The following is a 22,593-nucleotide window of genomic DNA, read 5'->3' as shown; positions in this document are numbered from 1 at the left end:
AAATATGTAGAAGTTTATTTAAATTTAAATAAATTACATTTGCAAAAGCCAGTCTTTATATTACTAATGCATTTGTATAATTATTTCATTACATAAAATATTCTTAACTAAAGTAAACATATAATGTGCACAGTTAATTTTAATAAAACATAAATGGGCTGTTTTAAAAATTAACTCAAATTTAATTTTTCATGCAGTATTTTTATTTTTTCATAACTAGCCTTATAGTGTTTATAACTAGTTAAAATTTCATTGAATTGTTTATTAGACACTTGTAGGTACTGCTCCTTTAGTTCTCTCAGTTTTAAAATTTCATATTTAGATTTCTTCTGCTGTTCTTTTAATTCTTTTATAATCCCTTTATAAGATGCTAAAGATGATTTTGTCTCCGTAAAAATTCCTAAATTGACCTTACTATTTAAAACTTCAGCTCGTAATCCATACATTTTGTTTAAATAGTTGTATTCCTGTACTTTTCCTTGACAGCAACTTGGAAATTTATTCACACGTAGTTTTATAAAATCTTCCAATATTTTATAATACTGTATCAAATTTTTATAGTATAAATCCTGTTGCTTATTTAACTTAAGCTTTTCTTCAAACAAAATTTTTACAGGAAGACTTGGGTTCAAATAAGAGGACAACTTTAAATGAGAATCCATTGAATCATACTGGGGTATGTTTGCTTTTTCTAAATTACAGGTAAAATCAGAAAATCTTTTAGACAATGTTTGCTGCACTACATTCTTCAATTCATAACGTTCTTCAGAAGTTAACTCAACGGGAGAAATTTCTAAAACCCCTAGAAGTTGTGAGCTAAGAGATTCATATGCAGTTAAGTTTTTTATTTCTAAACAAGTATTCACTCTGGCTGTAAATACCACCTTTTCAACTTTTTGTTTCACATTTTCACTGATAGAATTGTTTTTTATCGAATCGGATATTATTTCGATTAGAATACAGTAGGAATTAAACTTTAGCCGTTCCTGCTTAATAGTTTCTAATAAGTTGTTAATTTTCTGTTGGATGTTACAGGAATCGACTACACTTCCATCAAACATCTCAGTTGAAGGTAATTGGAGTGAATCAACATTTTTAGACATTTTATCTTACACTGTATATTTAATTATTAATAGGTAAATTTGCACATACAACTTGCTTATTATTTGTACAAATTAAACTTATTTATTCTGCTATCTTATGTCCGTTTTAAATTTGCCATAAGCCTTATTATTTATGGGTTTTGACAGCCTACTAACGCCTACTAAGCACCTAAGCAGTGTTGCCAATGGACGCCTATATTGAGTAGTATGAATCTGGTACCCGATATAAATAATTCGCTGATTTAAACTTTACCATTAAATTATGTGTTATTTGCAGTTTTTAAGTACGTAAGTAGTTTAATTGTGCGTCCACTATTTTTGTTAAAAAAAGGAAAAATTGTTTCGGGCGCAAGTGGAAATTCAATGTCAATTTATTCAAACAATATTAAAGATATCCTAATTTAATTGACGCAGATCGATTGCTCGTCATTTGTGCTTGAAGACAAAGGTATTATGGTAAGCAGAATATATCCTTATGTTATTTATTATTAATAACTACCTATAATACTTCATTATTCATTGATATTACTAATACGAATCCCTGTGTACCACTGATGAATTATAGATAGTGATATGATGACATGATCATAGATTAAAGATTTACATTATAGAGAAGTGATATCAGTATGCCTATGTATAAAATTCTAACTTTCTTGGGCCTCAGGCCTGTTGTAATTTTTCTTAAATAAATAAAATAAATAAACAATTTCTAATATATGACACGAATGTATTGTTTCGATCATAGACATAGAAAATGGACTGAGCAATTCTCTCATGAAATTGACCACTCTCTAGAAAGAGAGAAAACGACCTTGAAGTCAATACCTGTATCTTTCCCTTATTTTTCCGCTTCTGCAAGACTATGACGTAGACCAATAAAAATTCTATAAAAAAGACAACTACTGACCACACGACCGCTTTATCTCTATGTAATGTCGATGAAAAATTAACGATAAGTATTTATTTATTTGTAATTATTACTAATAAATAATATACAAACAAATTCCGCTTACCATAATAGCTTAGCCTTCAGGCACAAATGTCGCGTAATCGATTGTAATCAATTAATTTATGATATCTTTAATAGTTTTCGAACAAATTGACATTAAATTTCCATCTGCACTCGAAATAATTTTCCTTTTTTTAACACAACTAATGTAGGCACAATTATTATATTTACATATTCAGAACAGTTTATTGTTTGAATCAGAAGATTATTTATATCGAGTGCTAGATTTACACGACTGCAGAATTGAGCGTATTTCGATACCCCTCTGTTTAGTCGCTAGCTCCGCAGTCTTGGAGGGATTTTTCTTGCGGACGCCATTGCCCTTCAGGCTAAACTCGTCGAAGTAAACGAATTTATTCATTTACATTCATCCCCACAATCACCTATCCCCATAACCGAAGACATTGAGTCTTCATCCGCTGCTCCCTTACCGACGCAGTTTTCTCCCAAATGGATTCAATGCCAAGTTCTAAGTCGTTCAAGGCCATTTCCGACAGCTCCTTTAACCGTCTTCCGCACACCGACCAACGAGAGAACGACGGCTTCGTCAAAGCCGGCGAACGTGCCAACAAGCGCCCACGACAACAACATCCCCTCTTTATTGATGATTTTCGTCGTTTATCCTCTTTTCTGGACAAATCCAAAGTCCATTTTTCTACAAACCAGCTCCAGCAAGATCGTGACCTTCATGTCGTTATCGGTCGGCCACCTACCGCGGCTGTCCCAAGGTTCCCAAAAAGACCTCCCCTCCCCCCCAAGAAAATCGTCACTCCTGTTGCTTCCCAAGGCACAAGAACTACCCCCATACTTCTGCTACCACCTTGGCAATGCCTCCCCAAAAACCCCACGTCAAGGTAGTAAGAACTGTCCCCCCTCCTCCAACCCAAAAGCGCAACACAAGCACTTCTCCAGCTGTTGTTGCAATCCCAAGTTTGGAACAAAAACTTCAAGTTATTGTCCAAACCATGGTCGTCACATTATCGCCGCCCTACAACAAACCACCAATGTCTAACACCGCCCACCCAAACAATCTCTGCATAGTACCTGGAATGCGCAAAGCATTAAAGGTAAATTGACTGAACTCGAGCGCTTCCTCGATGATAAGTTAATCGGTGTTGTTTGCATCACCGAAACTCACCTGCCCGAAAAAATCAAACTTTTCGTATCAAACTTCTCATCCTACAGAAGGGACCGTGAAAACGGCAGTGCCGGCGGTGTCGCCATTCATGTAAGGAATTCCTTAAAACACAGGCCTATCTCTTTGGTCACAAACTCGTTAGAAACAGTTGGCATCGAAGTTTCACTAACTTCCGGCCCTCTTAAGATTATCTCTCTATACACCTCGCCTTCGGATAGAAACTTTTCTGAACTCATCCTCCTTCTCCTCCCTCCAGGCGTTCCAACTATCGTCGCAAGCGATTTTAACGCTAAACACGTCTTTTGGGGCTGTAGACAAACCAATAAAAAAGGCACTTTCCTTCTTGCCAAAGTTTTCGACTTCAGTCACAGTTGAATCCCCCTAACCCCACATTTCTCTCTACCCTCACAATCAATTCCCTGACATCCTCTACATTTTCCTATCGTCCTCTACATTTTCCTATCGTCCTTAACGCACTTAGCTCGGACCACTTTCCAGCTATAATTAATGTCGGCCGCCCAACCAACAACCCCCGAAATCCAACCACTTCACTAGACTGGCTACACATCCGCTACACCCTCGAAACATCTTCATGCAGGTGCACCCTAATTCGCACAATAGTGAAACTCGACGAAGGTCTGAATCTCCTTTCAAACGACATTACCAGCGCCATCGAGCTCTCTACTACATCCCACCCCACGTCCGCCCCAGACAAAACTCTCCCCGCAGATATTCTTGACCTCCTATTAAGAGGAAATACGTAATTTCCGCTTGTTAAATTTCGTCCCCACTGCTTCCAACATCAAACACACGTCCCTCCTTGAAATCTTCTTCACCATCCGATCTCTGAGAAAGAGAAAACCTTGGCGCTGACGGAATTACTCTAATCTGTCTATCTAGACACTACTCGACTTTCCTCCTAAACTAAACGACTGTTTCAGAAGACCCTGCCACATTCTCTTATGAGCTGTTCACCCTTGCTTAATTCTGGTTTCATTTTTTAGCGCGAGTGCCCACCCTACTCTTCATGGTGGGAGACACTCCCCTCCCCACTCATACCTCTCCTCTTACCAAAGAACCTTCCCTTGGGATGTACAACCTTCTTGTTGGTCTCCCTACTCGAGGAAGGGTTTTAGTCGGTTTCGCTTCGGCGAATCCGGCAGTATCCTCTTTCGGGAGTGTTTTTTGAAGATTTCCCCTCCTCGAGGAAACACTAAACAAAAACATTTGACGAGTTTGGGTACCCAAGGCGTGTAATAACCGATGGGGGATTAGCTTTTACTAGCAGAGCGTTTTATGAATGAGAAGGGCATTGATGGGGAATCGATCAAACGAAAATACCAGCCCTGAATTTTCTCCAGCAGACCGATTGTTCTCATATCGGATTAGGTGAACAGTTGATTTAAAAAGGAGTGATGACACTGTTAGAGCAGGGCGAGAGCGCTTGCAAGCAAATAGGCGTAAGGCGGGCGAGGGATTGAAAAGAGTGTCAAGTCAAATGAAGGCGAGATATGATAAACGGCGAAAGGTTGCAACTGAATACAAAGTAGGTGATTTGGTGTTATGACGTCAAACAGCTGCTAAGCTATGAGACAAGGGTTTTAACAGAATCCTATATCACTGACCTCTAGGTCCCATTTATATCATTGTTTCTGTAAACTCACTAGCTCATATTGCAATCGGGGAATCCCCTCTGCATCACAGATATTATTAAATAGCAGCCGCCAAAGCCGCCTATACACAGAACAAAGAATTATTATAATATAAAATTAATGTGGTATGTTCGGAAAAGTTAAATACCTAATAATTTATCTTAGCTCTTGGTATTTTTAAGGTAGGGCATTGCCCCACAATGCCCCCTCCCCAGCTGCGGCCGTGTAGCCAGATATATATTTTTTTGGACGTGCCTTAGCCGTATGTCGTAATAATTTCGTGGCTCAAAAAGTGAGGGAGATGGCATATGGTTTCGGACTAATGCTATCTCTTTCATGACACGCTTATGCACCATCGTGAGAGAGATGGATATTGTCCGAAACTTAATTCCACCTCTTTCTTTTGTTGTACCACAATTCTGACCGCTAAGGCATGTCCATTAGTAAACGTCGATGATGAGTACCATGATTCTATAGGTGATTCCATTATTCTAAGGTAATCTCTCTTATCTATGCTCTTATCTATGGGTAATCTCCAGGTAATCTCCAATTTCATTTATTTTTGTTTATGTGTCAAAAGTATTTGTCTAAAAGTTTATTGTGTTTAAAATATGGATTTAAATATTCAGAAACTACCGGTGTTCGTATTTCCACCAGCTTTAAAATTCTATCTTAATTCAAGACAGACTCATAAACAACTGCTGACACTGTATAATCCGTATGAATTCCCTGTTAGATTTAAAGGTAATGATGATTACATTATACTTCATAATTGAACTGGTAAATTAGAAATACGTTTGTAGTTTTGTGTACATCTCCTAATAAATATACTGTGATAGACCCAGAAGGTAGTATTGGACCATCAAAATGTGTCGATATTGTTATAAGACATACAATGCCTTTATTAGCTCATTGTAATATTACGGACAAATTTCGAATTACTTTGCAAGATCATACAACCAAACAGGTGAGCTTTAATCAACATGTATCATTGCCATAAATACTGAGGTGGAATTTCAATTTTATCTTTTCAAGAATATATGTCTTCAGGTATTGGGTAAAAGGGATATAGAATCTAAATTGTTACAAGCAGAATCCGATACTAGTTCAAATGATGGTGATAATTTTCACTCTTTACCTCATGCAGAAAAAGATCTAGATGAACCACGGAATGTTCAGTATCCAATTAAAAACATTCAAAGGTATTTTTTAATAAAAATAAAATTGAAAATGTTTTACATATTATGAAATATAATTAATGCACATAAAAAATAATTAAAATAAATATATGGGTTTATTTCATAAGCTTGACATATTTCGGTAGATACTATCATGCTCAGTAGTTAGTAAACACTGAAATCTAATACAAATTTTTCTGTATATTATGGGGAAAAGCTACCATGTATATTAATACATCATATTAAATGATTGTGATATGTGAACAATTATCTTCATGTGGTCATTTACTAATTTATCTAAATTTAAGGTTTATGCACCTAGAAAGGTACCAATAGACAATATTAAATACTCAAATTTTATGAATTTACTAGACAAACATATTAACTACAATAAAAAGGCATTGAAACAGTGTGGAAGTTTCTTATCAGAAAAACATTGAAATAAAATAAAAACAGTTCTTTAATTAATGTGAATATGTGTTTCGCTCATTACATTGTGAGAATTTTCAATGCAAGATTGACTTGGAAGAGTTTACCAATTACCATTATTTCTCTCGATAATATTGTTTTTATCTATGCAATCATCACGGATATCTTAATACTAAGTTTCCGTACAAATTATAGTTAAAATGAGTGGGGAGGAAGAGATTTCTGATTCTATTCTATTCTGGTTGTTCATTAATTTGACTGTTTGTATTAAGTGTTATTGATTTTCAGAAATTCTAGTAATGATAATTTTTGCTTTTATTTATAGCATTACAACTATATGTAGCATGTGTCTTATAAAGTCAGAGTGTCCCAAAGTAATGTAATGGTCTGAACCTCTCAACTACTAGTTTCCTATCAAATTTTTGTTTTTAGGTGTTCATTAATTTTAATTTCTTTTACTACTTGTTTGACTTAAAAGATAGCATCACATTTTTTACAGATTGTTTCGTAGATTCAACTTTTTTGTCTGATATTGGTTTTTGATTTTTATTTATCAATAGATTTCATAATGGACTATTCTTACATTCCACTGTGGATTCCTAGTTTCCTAGATATTTTTTTTTAATGTATGTTGAAGACTCAAAAATAATAATTTAGAAACTTGGCGTGATTTTCGATTTAATGCTTTGTCTACAATATTCACATTGCCGTTTTTTACAGCTATACATTTGATTGTGGCAATTTTTATGTTTAGGTAAAGGTAAATTCACTATATATATATAAATTGTTGTAAGTTGCTAATTTGGCTTTGGTAGGTACCTTCCTATGTACTATTATTGTATACGTTGTAGTCAGAGTCGTGATTACTTATTATACCGGATAGCGCCTGTCTCATGAAAGTGGTATAACTGCGTAGGCAACACAGCCATACCCAAGGTAGACAGAAAGTTGCGAGTACAGTTAGGCTAGTGGAATTAGTCAAAATGCATAATGTAAGTATGTAGAGGTAGGGAAAACTAGGTAGATGCATGTGTTAGGAATATCTAACTGAATTTTATTCCATTTTAAACAACTGGACCAGTGTAAAATGGAACGTTCAATGCAAAAAATCCGTAAAAAAGCAGTTTTTTGAACATAGGTTTGAGATTTTTATTCATAGACATGAAAATTTTACTGTTTGTAAGTGATAATTTGAGACGTGTTGCGTTCGAACATGCTCATGATTTGTTTAAGTATTCGCAAAGGTCGAAATTGCTTAAAATTTTAATTAATGTTTATGTTCAGGAAAAGCAGAACTCACAGATCGTTTTTGACTTTTACTATCTTAAAGTTACTATAAAATCTTTTTGATTTTTATTTGAAAACTGTTATAGGTTTCAATGGGCACTAATTAATATATATTTTACATAATATACAGGGTGTTTTGTGAACCAGAAGCAATAGGGAAACTCATGGTACAGCAGCATGGGTAAGCGACAAAAAAAATTTGTAAGATTTTTTCCATATGGCGTTGTTTATGGATGAATGTTTCTTTACGCGGAAGTCAATAAGAAATAAGCGAGATAGGTTAGTAGGACACCTTCTCAGGCATGAAGGTCTAGTCAGAGACATTTTAGAGGTAGAAACGGAAGTTAGGAGGGGTAGAGGTAGACCTAGAGTAGATAACTTTTTGCAAATAGTTAAGGATACGGGTTGCTCTAGCTTTAGGGAAATGCGAAGATTAACACAAGATAGGAAAGAGTGGAGGTGCATGTTCAACCAATCTTATGACTGACGATCTTATGATGATGTTGTATAAAGCAGCGCGTGTATCAAACATCAGTGCAAATGTTTCGCATAATCGTGTGACGATCGCTGCAAATAAAATACGTCAAATGCCGGAAGTTTTTGCGCGACTCAGAAATAAGTTTGGTAGACGTTTCGAAGTCTGTTTTCTACCACGGGGTTCGAATTTCGAACAATATTTGTAGTGTATGTATGTATGTGTGTATGTACTGTTATAGTTAATTTTTGTTTGTTATCGCAATTTACTGTACTAATACCTGTGTTGCCAGTTCACGCCCAGGGTAGACTTCGGATTATAACTTCTGTTTCTCTTACATTTTTTTTGTCCCTTAATTAGGCTGTTTTACTCATCATTTCCTATTGCATTTAGCTAATACCTTCCAAAGCTTGTCACCTATTTCAAAGACATCCTGCATAAGTCTGTCTGTTCAATGAACCGACACCGACACCGACACCGACACCGACACCGACACCGACACCGACACCGACACCGACACCGACACCGACACCGACACCGACACCGACACCGACACCGACACCGACACCGACACCGACACCGACACCGACACCGACACCGACACCGACACCGACACCGACACCGACACCGACACCGACACCGACACCGACACCGACACCGACACCGACACCGACACCGACACCGACACCGACACCGACACCGACACCGACACCGACACCGACACCGACACCGACACCGACACCGACACCGACACCGACACCGACACCGACACCGACACCGACACCGACACCGACACCGACACCGACACCGACACCGACACCGACACCGACACCGACACCGACACCGNTCCGTTATATAAAGAAAAGTACAAGTTAGTTTTACTTTTATTTATTTTCATACAGTACTATTTTGTCAGTACCGCTTCCGTTTTATAAAGAAAAGTACAAGTTAGTTTTACTTTTATTTATTTTCATACAGTACTATTTTGTCAGTACCGCTTCCGTTTTATTTAAAGCTATCTCCAAGTCCTCCTTGGTAGATGCTAATACTGCTATATCATCTGTAAATCTAAGCGTACTAATCTGTTGCCCCTGTATATCTATCCCGACAGATTTACTGTCTTTAATGATGTTGATCGCGTCTTCGATATATGGATTAAAACGTAGCGGTGACAGTTTGCATCCCTGTCTGACTCCCTTCCTAATATTTACTTCTCTACCATAAGTTTTATAGTGTGGTTATTTTATTTTTATTTATAAAACTGTCTTGTAATTTTTTAAATAACTGTTGTGGGTGTTTTTTTTTCCTACTAAGATCAAAAAGAGTTGAGTGTACTAATTATAGCGGCATCAAACATAACATTCAACCTCCAATCTTCTAAAAATTATTGTTTTTTGCAAGAAAACAAAATAAATATATATACAAAAAAATGCTAAGGTTTATTAAAGCCCGCTCTTCCCTATATGTACATACTGGGTGTTTGATTAAACGGAACCAAACCGGTTATCGAAAGTGAGTCTATTATGCCATTTTATCTTTCATTTAAACGCTTTGATACTCAGTTAGTTGCAGGACACTATATTCTGAGAGAAGATCGATTTCTATGGTAGAATTGCAAGACCAAAATCTTTTTGTCTCCGTTCTCATTCGTATAATCATTATATTCATATCTCTTAAATCGTGTATCGGGTTGCCACTTAGTATTTTTAAATTATCTGTAGGTGAACCCTATTATTCAGATTTAAAAATAATAATTTCTTTAACACAGGCTCTTAATTATTCTAAAGGATTAGACTACGAAAATAAGAAATTAGAGATATATAGGCAAATGGTAGGTCATTCGAAAAAGTCCGGTATTCCAACAACACAGGAATACACATCAAAATAATTCGTAAAGACCTGCAAATACTGGCGACGTTTCTATGAGAACTGTCTCTCAATTTAGACGACCAAATAACATCCAAAATCAAAGACCTAATAATTTCCAAAATCAGCAAGACTCAATTTCCTAGTCGAAGAATTAACAAATGTTGAACAAGACTCGTACGTTTATGATGAGTACGGAAATGCTTATCTACTCGTACAACCTCTTGATACCGATACCTCCTATGAATCTGACAATTTCACCGACGGTATTGTTGACGAAAATACCACCCAAGAAATTGAAAATGAAAATTATGGTTCACAGGCCTCGACAGACAAAATTACATTGACTTAGAAGAAGTTAACAATGCTTTAGTAAAAACACCTAGACTACTATACATTTAATCAAACGAATACGACTGCAAAATAGCGGAGTTTTAGACACTAATATGAACTCTTCTCTAGCTTTCAAATATTTTTCTGATTATTTATATAAAGAACGTTTCGAAGTCAAAACGGTTCAAGGAAAAATTAAAGGACAATACAAATTATACATTCCCTTGTTACATGAGTTTTCGACTTTCAGAAAATTTTCGGCGCATCACATCAGGACAACTGACGATTCACTTGTTTATTAAAAAAAAATTCTATTACCCTCAAAAACTCAAAGACAAAATTTAAAATCAGGTCAAAAAACTATTCAATGACGGTGTACTTGAACCTTCTATTTCTCCTTATGCTTTTCCTATTTGAATAGTACCAAAAAGATGGACGCATCAGAAAAAACATAAATGGCGCATGGTCATTGACTTTCGTAAATTGAAGAAAAAGACAATAGAAGACAAATACCCTTTACCAAGAATCTAAGACGTTTTAGACTGTTTAGGAAAATATTCCTATTGCTTTACTTAAGATTTAACTTCTGACTTTCTGCAAATCCCTCTCCACAAAGAGAGTACAGAAAAGACTGCCATTTCTACGGTCATTACGAATATGAATGTATGCTGTTCGGACTCAAAAACGCACCCGCTACATTCCAACCCATTATGGACACGGTATTACGTGACTTCTTATATAAATTTGCCTTTATTTACATGGACGACATTGTTATATATTCAAAATCACTACACGAACAAGTAGTACATCTAAAACAAGTTTTTCAAATACTGAAAGACGTAAATTTTTAAGAAAATAATTCTCATTTTTAGAACACTGAAGGTATTAAACCTAACCTCAACAACAAATTTTCGGCCCCAAAAACGGTAAAAGATCTTAAAACATTTTTAGGCTAAAACAGCACTACTGTAGATTTATAAAAAAGTACTCTAAAATCATTATTTCCCTTATTAGATGTTTAAAGAAAAATACTTCATCATTATCATCATCATAAGGTCGTCAGTCCTAAAACTGGTTGGACACGTACCTCCACTCTTTCCTATCCTGAGCTAAACTTCGCATTTCCCTAAACCTAGAACAATTCACATCCTTAACTATTTGCGAAGTAATCTAATCTAGGTCTATCTCTACCCCTCCTAATTCCTGTTTCTACCTCTAATATGTCTCTGACTAGACCTTCATGCCTGAGAAGGTGTCCTACCAGACTATCTCGCCTATTTCGTATTGATTTCCATAGAGCCCTCTGTTCTCCTATTCTTTTTAATACCCCTTCATTTCTAACCTTTTCTATCCACGTTATTCTCATTATTCGCCTATAACACCACATATCGAACGCTTCTAAGCTTTTCTTCTCCGCCGCGGCCACTATCCATGTTTCGCATCCGTACAACGCCGCGCTCCAAACATACACCTTTAACAACCTTTTTCGATTTTCTAAATTAACCGTTCGTAAGCATAGAAAGAAAAGTACAAGTTAGTTTTACTTTTATTTATTTTCATACAGTACTATTTTGTCAGTACCGCTTCCGTTTTATAAAGAAAAGTACAAGTTAGTTTTACTTTTATTTATTTTCATACAGTACTATTTTGTCAGTACCGCTTCCGTTTTATTTAAAGCTATCTCCAAGTCCTCCTTGGTAGATGCTAATACTGCTATATCATCTGTAAATCTAAGCGTACTAATCTGTTGCCCCTGTATATCTATCCCGACAGATTTACTGTCTTTAATGATGTTGATCGCGTCTTCGATATATGGATTAAAACGTAGCGGTGACAGTTTGCATCCCTGTCTGACTCCCTTCCTAATATTTACTTCTCTACGTTGCAGCCCTAGCTCTATAACTGCCTGTTGCTCTTTATACAAACTAAGTATCACTTTTATATTTTTGTAACTCATCCCTACATTTTTAAGTATATTTAACATCTTGTTCCATTTAACATTGTCAAAAGCGATTTTCAAATCTACAAATCCTATGTACGCACTCTTTACTTTTTCTATAGTTTTCTCTATTGTTACCCGTGAAGCTAGAATGGTCTCCCGCGTTCCTCTATTTTTTCTAAACCCAAATCGATTTTCCCCTAATAGTCCTTCCGCCCTTTTTTCCATCCTTCTCTCTACAAATCTAGTTAAGATTTTTGACGCATGGGAAGTTAAGCTAATTGTTTTAAATATCTCGCACCTATCCGCACCCCTCTTTTCAGGTATGGTTACTACTACGTTCCGTTTATAATCCTATGGGACTTTCCCTGTCTCGTAAATGTGATTAACTAGCTTAAACAAACGATCTATAACCTCTTGTCCTGCATGTTTCAGAATTTCCCCCTCTATCCCATCTACACTTGGCGCCTTATTAGATTCTTAAAGTTTTTTAATGCTACATCGAACTCTTCTCTCATTATGGGATAAGCTAGTTCATCTCTACAATATCTTCCTTCTCTAATATATCTCCTACTTCATGTCTACTTCAACTATCTGCCTTTTCCTCATTTTCTATCAAAATGACCCCTGCCTCGTCTCTTATATTATTACTACTGTATTCTACATCTCTAAAATTCCTTTTAATCATACTATAAGCCTCATCTGTTTTACCTACTTCAAACTTTTCTTTTACTTCTTTACACATACTATCAACCCACTGTTCCTTAGCTGCCCTACACTTCCTACTTATTTCCCAATTTATAGGCTTATATCTTTTTTGCCCTTCTCCGTCTGTCCTGTTTTTGTATTTTCGCTTTTCTTCTATTAGTTCTACAATCTCGTTTGTTATCCAGGGTTTCCTACTTTCGTTTAGTTTAAGACCTGGTATATCTGTAGCGGCTGACTTTAGGCACGTTTTAATATAGTTCCATTCTGTCTCTATGTACCTGACATTCGTTTCTCCCGCCTCCTTTAGTATTTCGTCTGTCCTTGTACCTAACCTTTCACGAGTTTCGTTTCATTTTAGCTTTTCTAATTCAAGACATCTCCTACCTTCCCTTTTTTCCAGAATTTTCAATTTAAGATTGGTCTTCATAACTACTAAGTTATGATCGCCATCTATATCTGCTCCTTGATGATACGTACATTCCTTCACTTGATTTTTAAATCAATGCCTAACAAGTATGTAATCTAACTGATATCTCTAAATCACCTGGCATCTTCCACATATAGCGCCTCGCAACGTGATCGTTGAATTCACGACGGTTAAGTTATGATTTTCGCAAAATTTTATCAGTCTATCTCCCCTATCATTTCTATTGCCTAATACAAAAGAACCTGCTACTGCACCGTCTTTACCTACACTCATTACTGCGTTGAAGTCTTCTACAACTATTAGGTTTTCGTACCTTTTCACTAAACTTAACATGTCTTCTATATCTGCATAAACCGCATCTACGTCTTCATCATTGTAAGATGATGTAGGCATTTGACCTGCACTAATACCGTTTTTACCGGCTTCGAGTTTAATTTAACCATAACTATCCTATCGCTTTTTTGTAAATAACTTTCTTCACTCTGCACTTGCTACCTGCGAATTACCTTCAACAGATCCTGTATGCATTATTCTCAAGTCTCCACTCCAGAAATCTCTAGTTTCGGGCCAACGGACTTCACTAATGCCTACTATACCTAATTCTAATCTATTCATCTCAACTCTCTCAAATTTCCCTACTTGCCTCATTGTCCTAACATTCCACGCTCCGACTCGTGAAATATTGCACCTACCCCTATTGCACTTATTGATGACATCCTCCGAAGAACTCCCCGCCCGCAAATTCGAATGAGGGACTAGTTTACGTTCGGAGTATTTTAACCCAGAGGGCGCCATCATTTAATTTCTTTAGTTGTACATTTGTCGGGATCATAATGTGTTGGTTTCCCGTTGCCTTCCACATCATTGTGCATCAGAGTGCTATACCGATCCTGGTGATCTCTGCCACCCTGAGTACTGAAAGAGCTGCTGCACTCCTTCAGGGACTTGTCTTAGTCTGGTTTCTCTTTGAGAACCCCCCCCCCCATTATGGTTAAACCTACAGTCCCTATATCATCGAAACTCGCAAGCCGATCCACCCATTCTAGTTTGTACAATAGTTTCATCGGTGTTTAAGTCCCATCGGATTAATATGACAACATATCCTTACAAGAAAATCCTGAAGGACATAGTTAATTCTGTACCGCCAGAATGGGCAGTGGGTCGGTCAGACTCCGGATGGATGAATTCTGATGTTTTTCATTGCCATATCTTAAACAAAAAAATATACCACGTCTTATTCTATTTTTCTTAGATGGTCATAGGGCCCATCTAATTGAACAAGTCAGCGAATTATGTGAAGTAGTGGTATGATCCTGGTAGCGCTTTTCCTCAACGCGACTTATATTTTCCAACCAGCGGATGTTTCGATTTTTAAACCGTTAAAAACTGGTTGGCAGACAATAGTAAGGTTATGGAAATTTGAGCATTTTCAAACGGAGGAAATAAACTATACATTTGCACCCATTCTAGGTATGGATTGTAAAAAATATGCAATGGAAAGTACAATACGCAACGGTTTTAGAAAATGTGGACTATTTTCTTTTGAAAAAACTAATGTTAATTACACGAAATGTATCTCCACTCGGCAAGTTGTAGATCTTACAAAGCTATCATGTAATCAAAGCACAACACTTGCAAAAGAGAATGTATTATCCGAATTTAAAAAAAATATACCACCACTTGAATGGAAACATTTTAAAACAAATTTTCAGAATAAAGATGACTGAAAAGGAGAATTGAATTTAAAAAACTTTATGAGGTTTTATTGAAATCAATATGAACATGTCACCACGGAGGATAATTCTATTTTAATTAATGTAAATGTAACAGCTTCAACTTCAAGGGAAAAGAAAGGAATTCTTTCAAATGAAGAACAGTCAACTATGTGACAAGATAAAAGTGCTTCTTCATTAAATGTATCCGAATCATTTTCTTCACCGGATAAATTAGAAAACGTTTTGCTGTATAACGACAAGGAAGACCAAAGATGTGGTTAGCACTTGTTTCAAAACTATTTAGAGATATAAAAATACATTATTTTATTTTTATGAAGACATTAAAAAGATTATAAAGGAGCCATTAGTAAAAAACAAACGGGGTCATTATTCTGTACCAGAACTCTCTAGTTTTGTTTAAACTATGTTATATACTTTTTTAGTAAAACAAGTTTGATAAGATATAGGTCATGAGTTACTTCTTTAGATACTTTTTGAGCTGTTTGTTGTTAATGATTGTTAGTAATTTCGGCGATGTAAATCTGAAAAAAGAATAAATAAAAATATAATTGCTAGTGTCCATTACTAAATTTTTGAGAGTCCAACACTACAGTTTTTTTGATCATTACTGGTGATTTTGACATTTGTCTAGTAAAAAACATTTTTTTGGAAATGTTTTTATTATTTGAATATTTTTGAAAATGTATTCTTAGTAAGAAAAAAATTGTAAGTGGAATACTTCATACGAATGAATAAAAACAGCTCAGAATTTTCTCTTCGGTATCCATTACTAGTACAAGTGTATATAGGGAAGCTTTGTATAATTTTATTCATGATTACATTGAATAGAGTAAGGCGTTGTTGTTCCTTACTTATAGCAACTGTCTGTTAGTTTTGTTGTAATAATTTTAGTAAATAACTTGCACGTGCCGTTTAGTAGCGAGATCATTCTGTAATTTTCTGGATTGTTCTTCCTTCATTTTTTGTGGTTTGGTATGGTGATGCTATTTTTCCAAACCGTTGGTGTTCTTCAGGGTAGTTCTTCTATTTGTGTTTTCCAGTAGGATTTCTTCAGCTCTTTTATTAATGAATTTATTCTGTTCCGAACTCTTTTGTATTCATTGAATTGCTCTGTCGATCGTGCTGCAATGTACTTAAAGTAGGCTTCTTTCTTTTGTTTTGACAATTCATTCACTTCTAAACCACGTTTCTTTTCCCATTTAATTTTAATCTTCTGCTCTCTAGTGCTTCTTTTGGGCTGTCAATTATTCTTATTGTTACGTTTTCCCACATTTTGTCTGCGTCTTCTTCGTTCATTGTTTAAGTTTTACTTAGTTTTTCTTAGAGTCTGTTTTCATATAATCGCTTTCTAGATTCGTCTTTCAAAGCTATTAAGTTTCTCAATGTAAAAGGCTGATTTTTTCTTTTGGAAGACTTTTTCATGACGATATTTGCATAGTACTAAACCATGTTTCAACCCTACATTTGCCTATGTTAAAGTCCGAACGTCTAATATTTCACTTGGGTGAATTTCTCTATTTGATCAAGTCAATTGTTGAATTTTGGTTTCTTGTGTTTCCATAGGTATATTTCTGTTGAGCTTTGTGGGTGTAGTACGTGTTGTTGATTCGTAGTTCATTTTGTGCGCATATAGTGATGAGCATTTCTTCATTACTTAATGACTTCTTCATTGAATCTGTTCATTACACCTGCAATTACTTCGTTACCGATTCTGGAGTTAAAGTCTTCCCTTAGGAATATTTTTGGTTTTTGTGGCAGTTCGTCAATATGTTGTTGACGTTCATTGAAGAAAGTTATTTGCTTTTCTTTTAATTTACTCATGTCAGGAGTGTACACGCTAATGAAGCGTATTCTTTCTTTGTCAAACTTAAGTCATATGCTCATTATATTAGTATTCACGTACTGTACTTCCTCTACATAATATTTTAAATTTCTCGTGTAGTAATATTCCCACTACTCTCTTTGTCTCTTGTCTTTTCCTTTTCAATTCGGATATTGTACATATGTCGATCTTATGTTTGCTTAATTCCATATGACTTCCTGATATCTCATGTTCCACGATGTTACATTTCACCTTCCAATTCGCCAAATTTGTGATCTCCATATTCGTTTTTTCCGTATTCCCGTCAGGTCGTTTCCTAATTTCCGTCCGTAATTCGAGGTTTTCTTAGCAGTACATTGAGTTTTTATTATTTTTTTTCCGGTGGGACATTATGTTTAGCATAAAATTGTTTATGTTTATCTTAGACGTTCGATAATTCGCAATGATTACATTTTCCGATAACGAAGCTGCAGCGTTTTTATTGCAGTACATTATTTGGAGACACCTACGTATTATATCTAGTTTACATCCTCCAAAGCTTCGTACTTATTTCTGTTACACACCGTATAAGTAAAAATCTTTTTGAAACAAAGACATTCAGATGATATGGAAGAATTAAAAAACGGGGCTGCTCAATTACAGCCGAATTTTAAAATTCGTCTAGCTGTCTATTTGACATACCTTTCGATATCTGTATTGTTGGTTATTTTAACTATTATAATATTTTCATTAATTGCTAAATATTAAGTATGTTGCTTTATAAAAATTAAATCAGTAGTCACGAAAGACGTCATCGAGGGTTAAAATTCGTCGTTGTCACTTATTAGTCTCTAGATTAGAAAAGTCGTTTGCTTTAATTTTAAGCGTTTTGTAGTTTATTAATAAAAATAATTGTTTTAAAAATAAAATTTTATTACCTGAAAAGATAACTATGGTTGTAATGATATACTGATAAATAATAATTTCAACATTAGGCTTCATGAACCTATTTTCATAATAAAAAAAATGTAAATTTAGTTCAACAGTGAAGAAGATGGCTTAACATATACTGTCACGCAGTGGAGTTTTAAGGAAACTCGAGAACTATTGTAGACTTTAAAACATATTTCAAAATTAATTAAACATTTCATAGTTATAAAATTGCAATTCCTTTAAAATTCATAAAACAAATATCGAGTTCATTTACTTGCAAAATAAGCGCATTTTGCAGCAACAAAAATAATTTTTTCAAAGAATTATGTACAAGCAGAAATTAATGCAAATTTGACATTTTTGTTACTGTGAAAATTCTAGAACTTCACAAAGTCACCGAAAAAAATAAAAAAGGTTTACAACCTAGTTAGTATCGGAAATTTCATCAGTTTTCACTAAATTAGCTAAATCAAAGAAACTTCTACATGGATTGCCATAGACCACTGCCAGCATCCACTTTTCATATCGCGAGTAGAGAATCACTTATCTCCTGTTAGACTGCTTAATGTGTCGTCAATTCGGAGTAATGGGTAGCTGTCCTTATGCGTTTCACCTTTCTGCTTCCTGTAGTCCACACAAAAATCTCGTGGAACCATCCTTCTTGAGTACGATCACTATAGGGGAAGCCCTAAAGATGATTTGGTCATTTCTTGCTTATATATGTCTTTTATAAGGTTATTCACTTCCTCTTGCTTCATCCAGGGAACTTTTCCATGTGGTTACAGTTTCGGTGTTGATGCGGTGGTATGTTACATAAGTTCTGATCTGAGAGGATGCAAACATGCTGAAAACAGCCAAAAAGTTCTCGAAATTTCCTTAACTTGATGCTTGTTTAGGTGGTTACTGGACTGTTCCACCAGTTCTGGTAAACCTGTAGGAAGTGATGCCAGTTTCGTCTCACACTTTTGTTCCCAAAATCACAGTGGTGATTTTCAGCTACTGGTTCAAACAGTTCCAACGGTGTTCTTTTGTTCGAGATTTCTCAAATTGAATATTCTAACAGACAGCGATGCTACTCCCCGTTCTTATGAGTGCACGTTCCTCCAGCTTTCTTTGTTGAGCTTGGATTGACTGGTTTAACTACGCTCACCAATTTGCCAATGGCGTTGTCTATTCTGATTCTTACAATGCTTTTGTAGAGACTCGGTAGTATTCGTCCTTCCTTTGCGATCATCTTATAGACGTCAATCTTCGCCTTAAGATTTATCTGCTATTCACTGATGTGAATTGTAAAAGTGCTGATATTTAAGTCGATTTCCTGATCTCGGAGAAGATCCAACCCAATAATGACACCATCTACTATGTCGACCATCAATAAACCCAATTGAAAATATTTCTTACTCAAACAATATAAAGTAAGTAACTCATCTTAGAATCAAAAGCCAAGTTTTTTGTTTGAAATGAGCCCTAGGAATGTCCGTAAAAAAACGGAATCTTGTCATTATTTGTTTGACGAAAACAATGTAGTAATAGAAATGTATACTTAATACAAAACAAAAACTGTTGCACGTGATCTATGACGTATTTACAAGAAAAAAAAATTTCAATGCAAGGGTTATTTCCCCGGATGCGTACTTGTATTTAAAATTAAAACTTGTTTGGTAACTTTACGGCTGAAACTGCAAATAACAGTGGAATTAGCTTTCATAGTAGTGTTGCCGTATTCTGTGCTCAGCTAACTGTAAACATTTCGCTATACTGACCATTGTCATTGATATGGTAACCTGTCTAGATTCCAATGCTGGCCAGGAAAGCTTACGAGAATAATAATGTTCTCTCCGTGTATTGTCTGGTATGACGTCATTTACTACAGTGAGGTGATGAATGTTCTTTTCAAAATAGTTGTGTGCTTTAAGGAGCAATGATAAGGAATGGTAATTCACAATGAATGAAACGAAATAAAAACACTAATTTAGTTTAACTACTATAAATATAATAAAAAAAAATATTTCACAATAATAAACACAATGGTCGCTGACTTTATCACATGAACTATTTTATTACAAATTCACAATCAATAAAATTGTCGCATATGGTAGGTATTTACAATAAAGCATTAGTTTTCTTTAAGAATTTTAACTAAAATTATTTGTCGTTAACCGAAATTTTCGAAATGATGGATGAAGTACGGATACTTGTGACACTTGTTGACTTCATCACATGCAGACATCACACTTTTGGTTAAAGGTCTAGGTCCACAACTAAATACTCCTATTTTGCTTACCTTTAAATAAAAAAAATTTTGTAAAATTATTTGCTTTAAAGAAGAGGAATTAATACAACAATAAAATGAATCTAACTGGTTAAGGCAATAGGCGAGTAGAGCGTGATTGAAAGAATTGCTCAAACAATGATTTTGTAGTCATACAGTAATTAAAGGCTCATTAGACGCACTATCTCAGTAGAGTATAACTAATTCTTTGCACAGAACAGATTGCAGTCAGAAGAAATGCCGGTTGTCTAACGCCTAAAGTAAATACAAGGTGTTCCTAAAATAAGTAGCAACCTTGCGGGAGGTGATAGGGCATTATAAAATAAGAACATTAAGTAAATGTTTACAGATCCGAAATTTCATCGTTTTTGAGAAAAATGTAGTTGAAATGCGACAATGCAACGCCGCATTCAATCAGTTGGTAACTAGCAGCATCGGTGTTGTACTGCCTTTGTATTTATTATTGTTATTATTATTACTTTAATATTTATTAGATTATATTAAGGGAAATTCAAGATGTTTATATTAAAACTAACTGTAGTTAATAGTTATTTGTTCTTTTAACTTCGTAACCTTGATGTATTTAGTCGATCGATAGTAGGTCAGTACCTCTCTGTTAATGCAACGATCAAATTGTACATTAATCGCAAGGTACACCCTATATTTACAGGTCGTGAGCGTTGCCGCCCGAACCATATCATCGTTAAGATGTAGTTCACGCGAAATTGAACACAACGTTGACTCCTTTCATGTGTCAGCGTGACAAATATTAAAATAGCAGTTGCTGCATACTTATCATTTACAACAAATACAAGCCTTGTCGGAAATCGATTTTCAGCTGCTAGTGGATTTGTGTTACTACTTTCGATAGGAAAGTAATGTAGAGTCCAATTGCTTTCATAGAGTGCTATTTACGGACAAAAGTATTTCACGAAATAATGATAGATTGGCGTGACTGCCGAACTTTATGCTCGATTTAGAAATAATTTTGGTAGACGTCTCGATGCTTGTCTTCTAGAGCGAGAGTCAAATTTCGAAGAATTTTATAGTTCACGGATATGTGTACCATGTAAGAAACTGACTTATTTAGGTTTATGCATTTTAAGAGTAATTTTTGAAAAGAATATACGGGACACTTAATTTCTCATTAGGCACATAATAAACCTTTAATCAACATAATTTATGACTGAAACAGTCCATTTCCTTGTTTAAACCTTGCCTTTTTTTTGCCAACTTGTTGCCTAAGATGCAAATAAACGAATTCAAGATATGGAATCCGGGTGTTAAACAAAAATTGATATAGAGTATATAAAAATATATAAATGAAACATGTAGTAACATCCTCAATAGCGTATCAACGGCTCCATTCATATATAATATATACATAGGGTGTAACAGTGCCGAGCTTGCAAGAGGTGGTAGAGCACTATAAAATATGAAAATTAAGTAAATGTTTCTAAGTCTGTAAGCTCATTGTTTTCGAAATAAACGCAGTTGAAAATGCACGTAAATTTAATTTCGGCCCAGGTACAGTAAAGCGACAACGCAACGTTGTGTTCAATTAGCTGAGAATTAGCGGCATCGGTATTGTATTTCCTTTGTACTTGTTTTGCTCATGTATTGTTTGTTATTTGTCAGATTAGATTAAATGTGATGGCCCGCCTGCAAAAGTTATTTTCTCTTTTAACGTTGTCAACTTCTCTTTCGCAGTAGGTCAGTGTGTCACTCACCGTTATAGACAAAGACAACTCCCAAATTAATTTTTGGAGACTAATTTAATTTGTTTGGTAAGTTTACTTAGAAGATAACGCACTTTGTCAATACCTAAATGGTGGCGTGGAAATTTGTTTTAATAAAATTACAGTTATCCAGGTGATGCTTATTTACCGACTAATGTTTACGTAACTTACATTTTTTTTCTTATATGTTAGTACATTAAGTAGTGCCGCCTGTAACGGATTTATTTAATTTATTTGTGTTTATTTCAGACGTTTGATAATCGGGAATGTTTACAATCTCGATACATTGCCAATTTGCATAAGACCGGTTTTGTGATTTTCTTAAAAAATTTTATTGCCTTTAACCATGCTGCTGAATTCGCCGTGCAATTACTGCATCTAGTTTACACCCTTAAAAAAAAAAACTTTTGGGTGTTTCATTCCCACCAGCCAGTAATGCTGGTGGGCGGGCAGTCCCTCTGGACTACGCCGGAAGGTAGTGCGGAAGGCCCTCTTCAGCCTGCTTTCAGGAATCGTGGGAATGGCTGGGTGGTGGTTCGGGTGAGAAAGTTGAGACGGACGAAATGAA

General features: G+C 35.3%; 3 protein-coding genes across 5 annotated transcripts in view; 1 reads left to right on the top strand and 2 right to left on the bottom strand.

The window, feature by feature from the left end:
• Window positions 1–34: 34 nt before the first annotated feature.
• Window positions 35–1,414, bottom strand: LOC108735906. Its single transcript, XM_018468124.2, has one exon. The coding sequence runs from the start codon at window positions 1,101–1,103 to the stop codon at window positions 171–173; it is 933 nt and encodes a 310-aa protein (XP_018323626.2). The 5' UTR covers window positions 1,104–1,414; the 3' UTR covers window positions 35–170.
• Window positions 1,415–5,393: 3,979 nt separating this feature from the next.
• Window positions 5,394–6,314, top strand: LOC112904145 (motile sperm domain-containing protein 1-like). Of its 2 annotated transcripts, none has more exons than XM_025973486.1 (3): window positions 5,394–5,646; window positions 5,706–5,869; window positions 5,938–6,314. In XM_025973486.1, the coding sequence occupies exons 1-3, from the start codon at window positions 5,514–5,516 to the stop codon at window positions 6,148–6,150; spliced, it is 510 nt and encodes a 169-aa protein (XP_025829271.1). In that variant the 5' UTR covers window positions 5,394–5,513; the 3' UTR covers window positions 6,151–6,314. The 2 variants fall into 2 exon arrangements, with proteins under 2 accessions (XP_025829271.1, XP_025829273.1); XM_025973488.1 differs by having other exon boundaries at window positions 5,400–5,646; window positions 5,953–6,305.
• A 13,703-nt stretch (window positions 6,315–20,017) lies between these two features.
• LOC108735923 (dual oxidase) overlaps window positions 20,018–22,593 on the bottom strand; it is a 104,805-nt gene continuing 102,229 nt past the window's right edge. For both annotated transcript variants that reach the window (XM_018468156.2, XM_018468157.2), the window contains one exon: window positions 20,018–20,298. In XM_018468156.2, the coding sequence (XP_018323658.1) occupies window positions 20,170–20,298 (129 nt within the window). In that variant the 3' untranslated portion in view covers window positions 20,018–20,169. The remainder of the gene's footprint in view (window positions 20,299–22,593) is intronic.

The sequence above is a fragment of the Agrilus planipennis genome, unplaced genomic scaffold, assembly GCF_000699045.2.
Source record: "Agrilus planipennis isolate EAB-ADULT unplaced genomic scaffold, Apla_2.0 scaffold95, whole genome shotgun sequence".
NCBI lineage: Eukaryota > Metazoa > Arthropoda > Insecta > Coleoptera > Buprestidae > Agrilus > Agrilus planipennis.
This window is presented reverse-complemented; position numbering and strand designations above follow the sequence as displayed.

What these genes read in the sequence shown, in the direction of transcription:
- LOC112904145 (XM_025973486.1), top strand. Translation starts at nt 5,514, where the DNA reads ATGGATTTAAATATTCAGAAACTACCGGTGTTCGTATTTCCACCAGCT. An exon ending in ATTCCCTGTTAGATTTAAAG is followed by an intron (nt 5,647 to 5,705) that starts GTAATGATGATT and finishes ATACGTTTGTAG; the next exon opens with TTTTGTGTACATCTCCTAAT. An exon ending in AAGATCATACAACCAAACAG is followed by an intron (nt 5,870 to 5,937) that starts GTGAGCTTTAAT and finishes TATCTTTTCAAG; the next exon opens with AATATATGTCTTCAGGTATT.
- LOC108735906 (XM_018468124.2), bottom strand. Translation starts at nt 1,103, where the DNA reads ATGTCTAAAAATGTTGATTCACTCCAATTACCTTCAACTGAGATGTTT.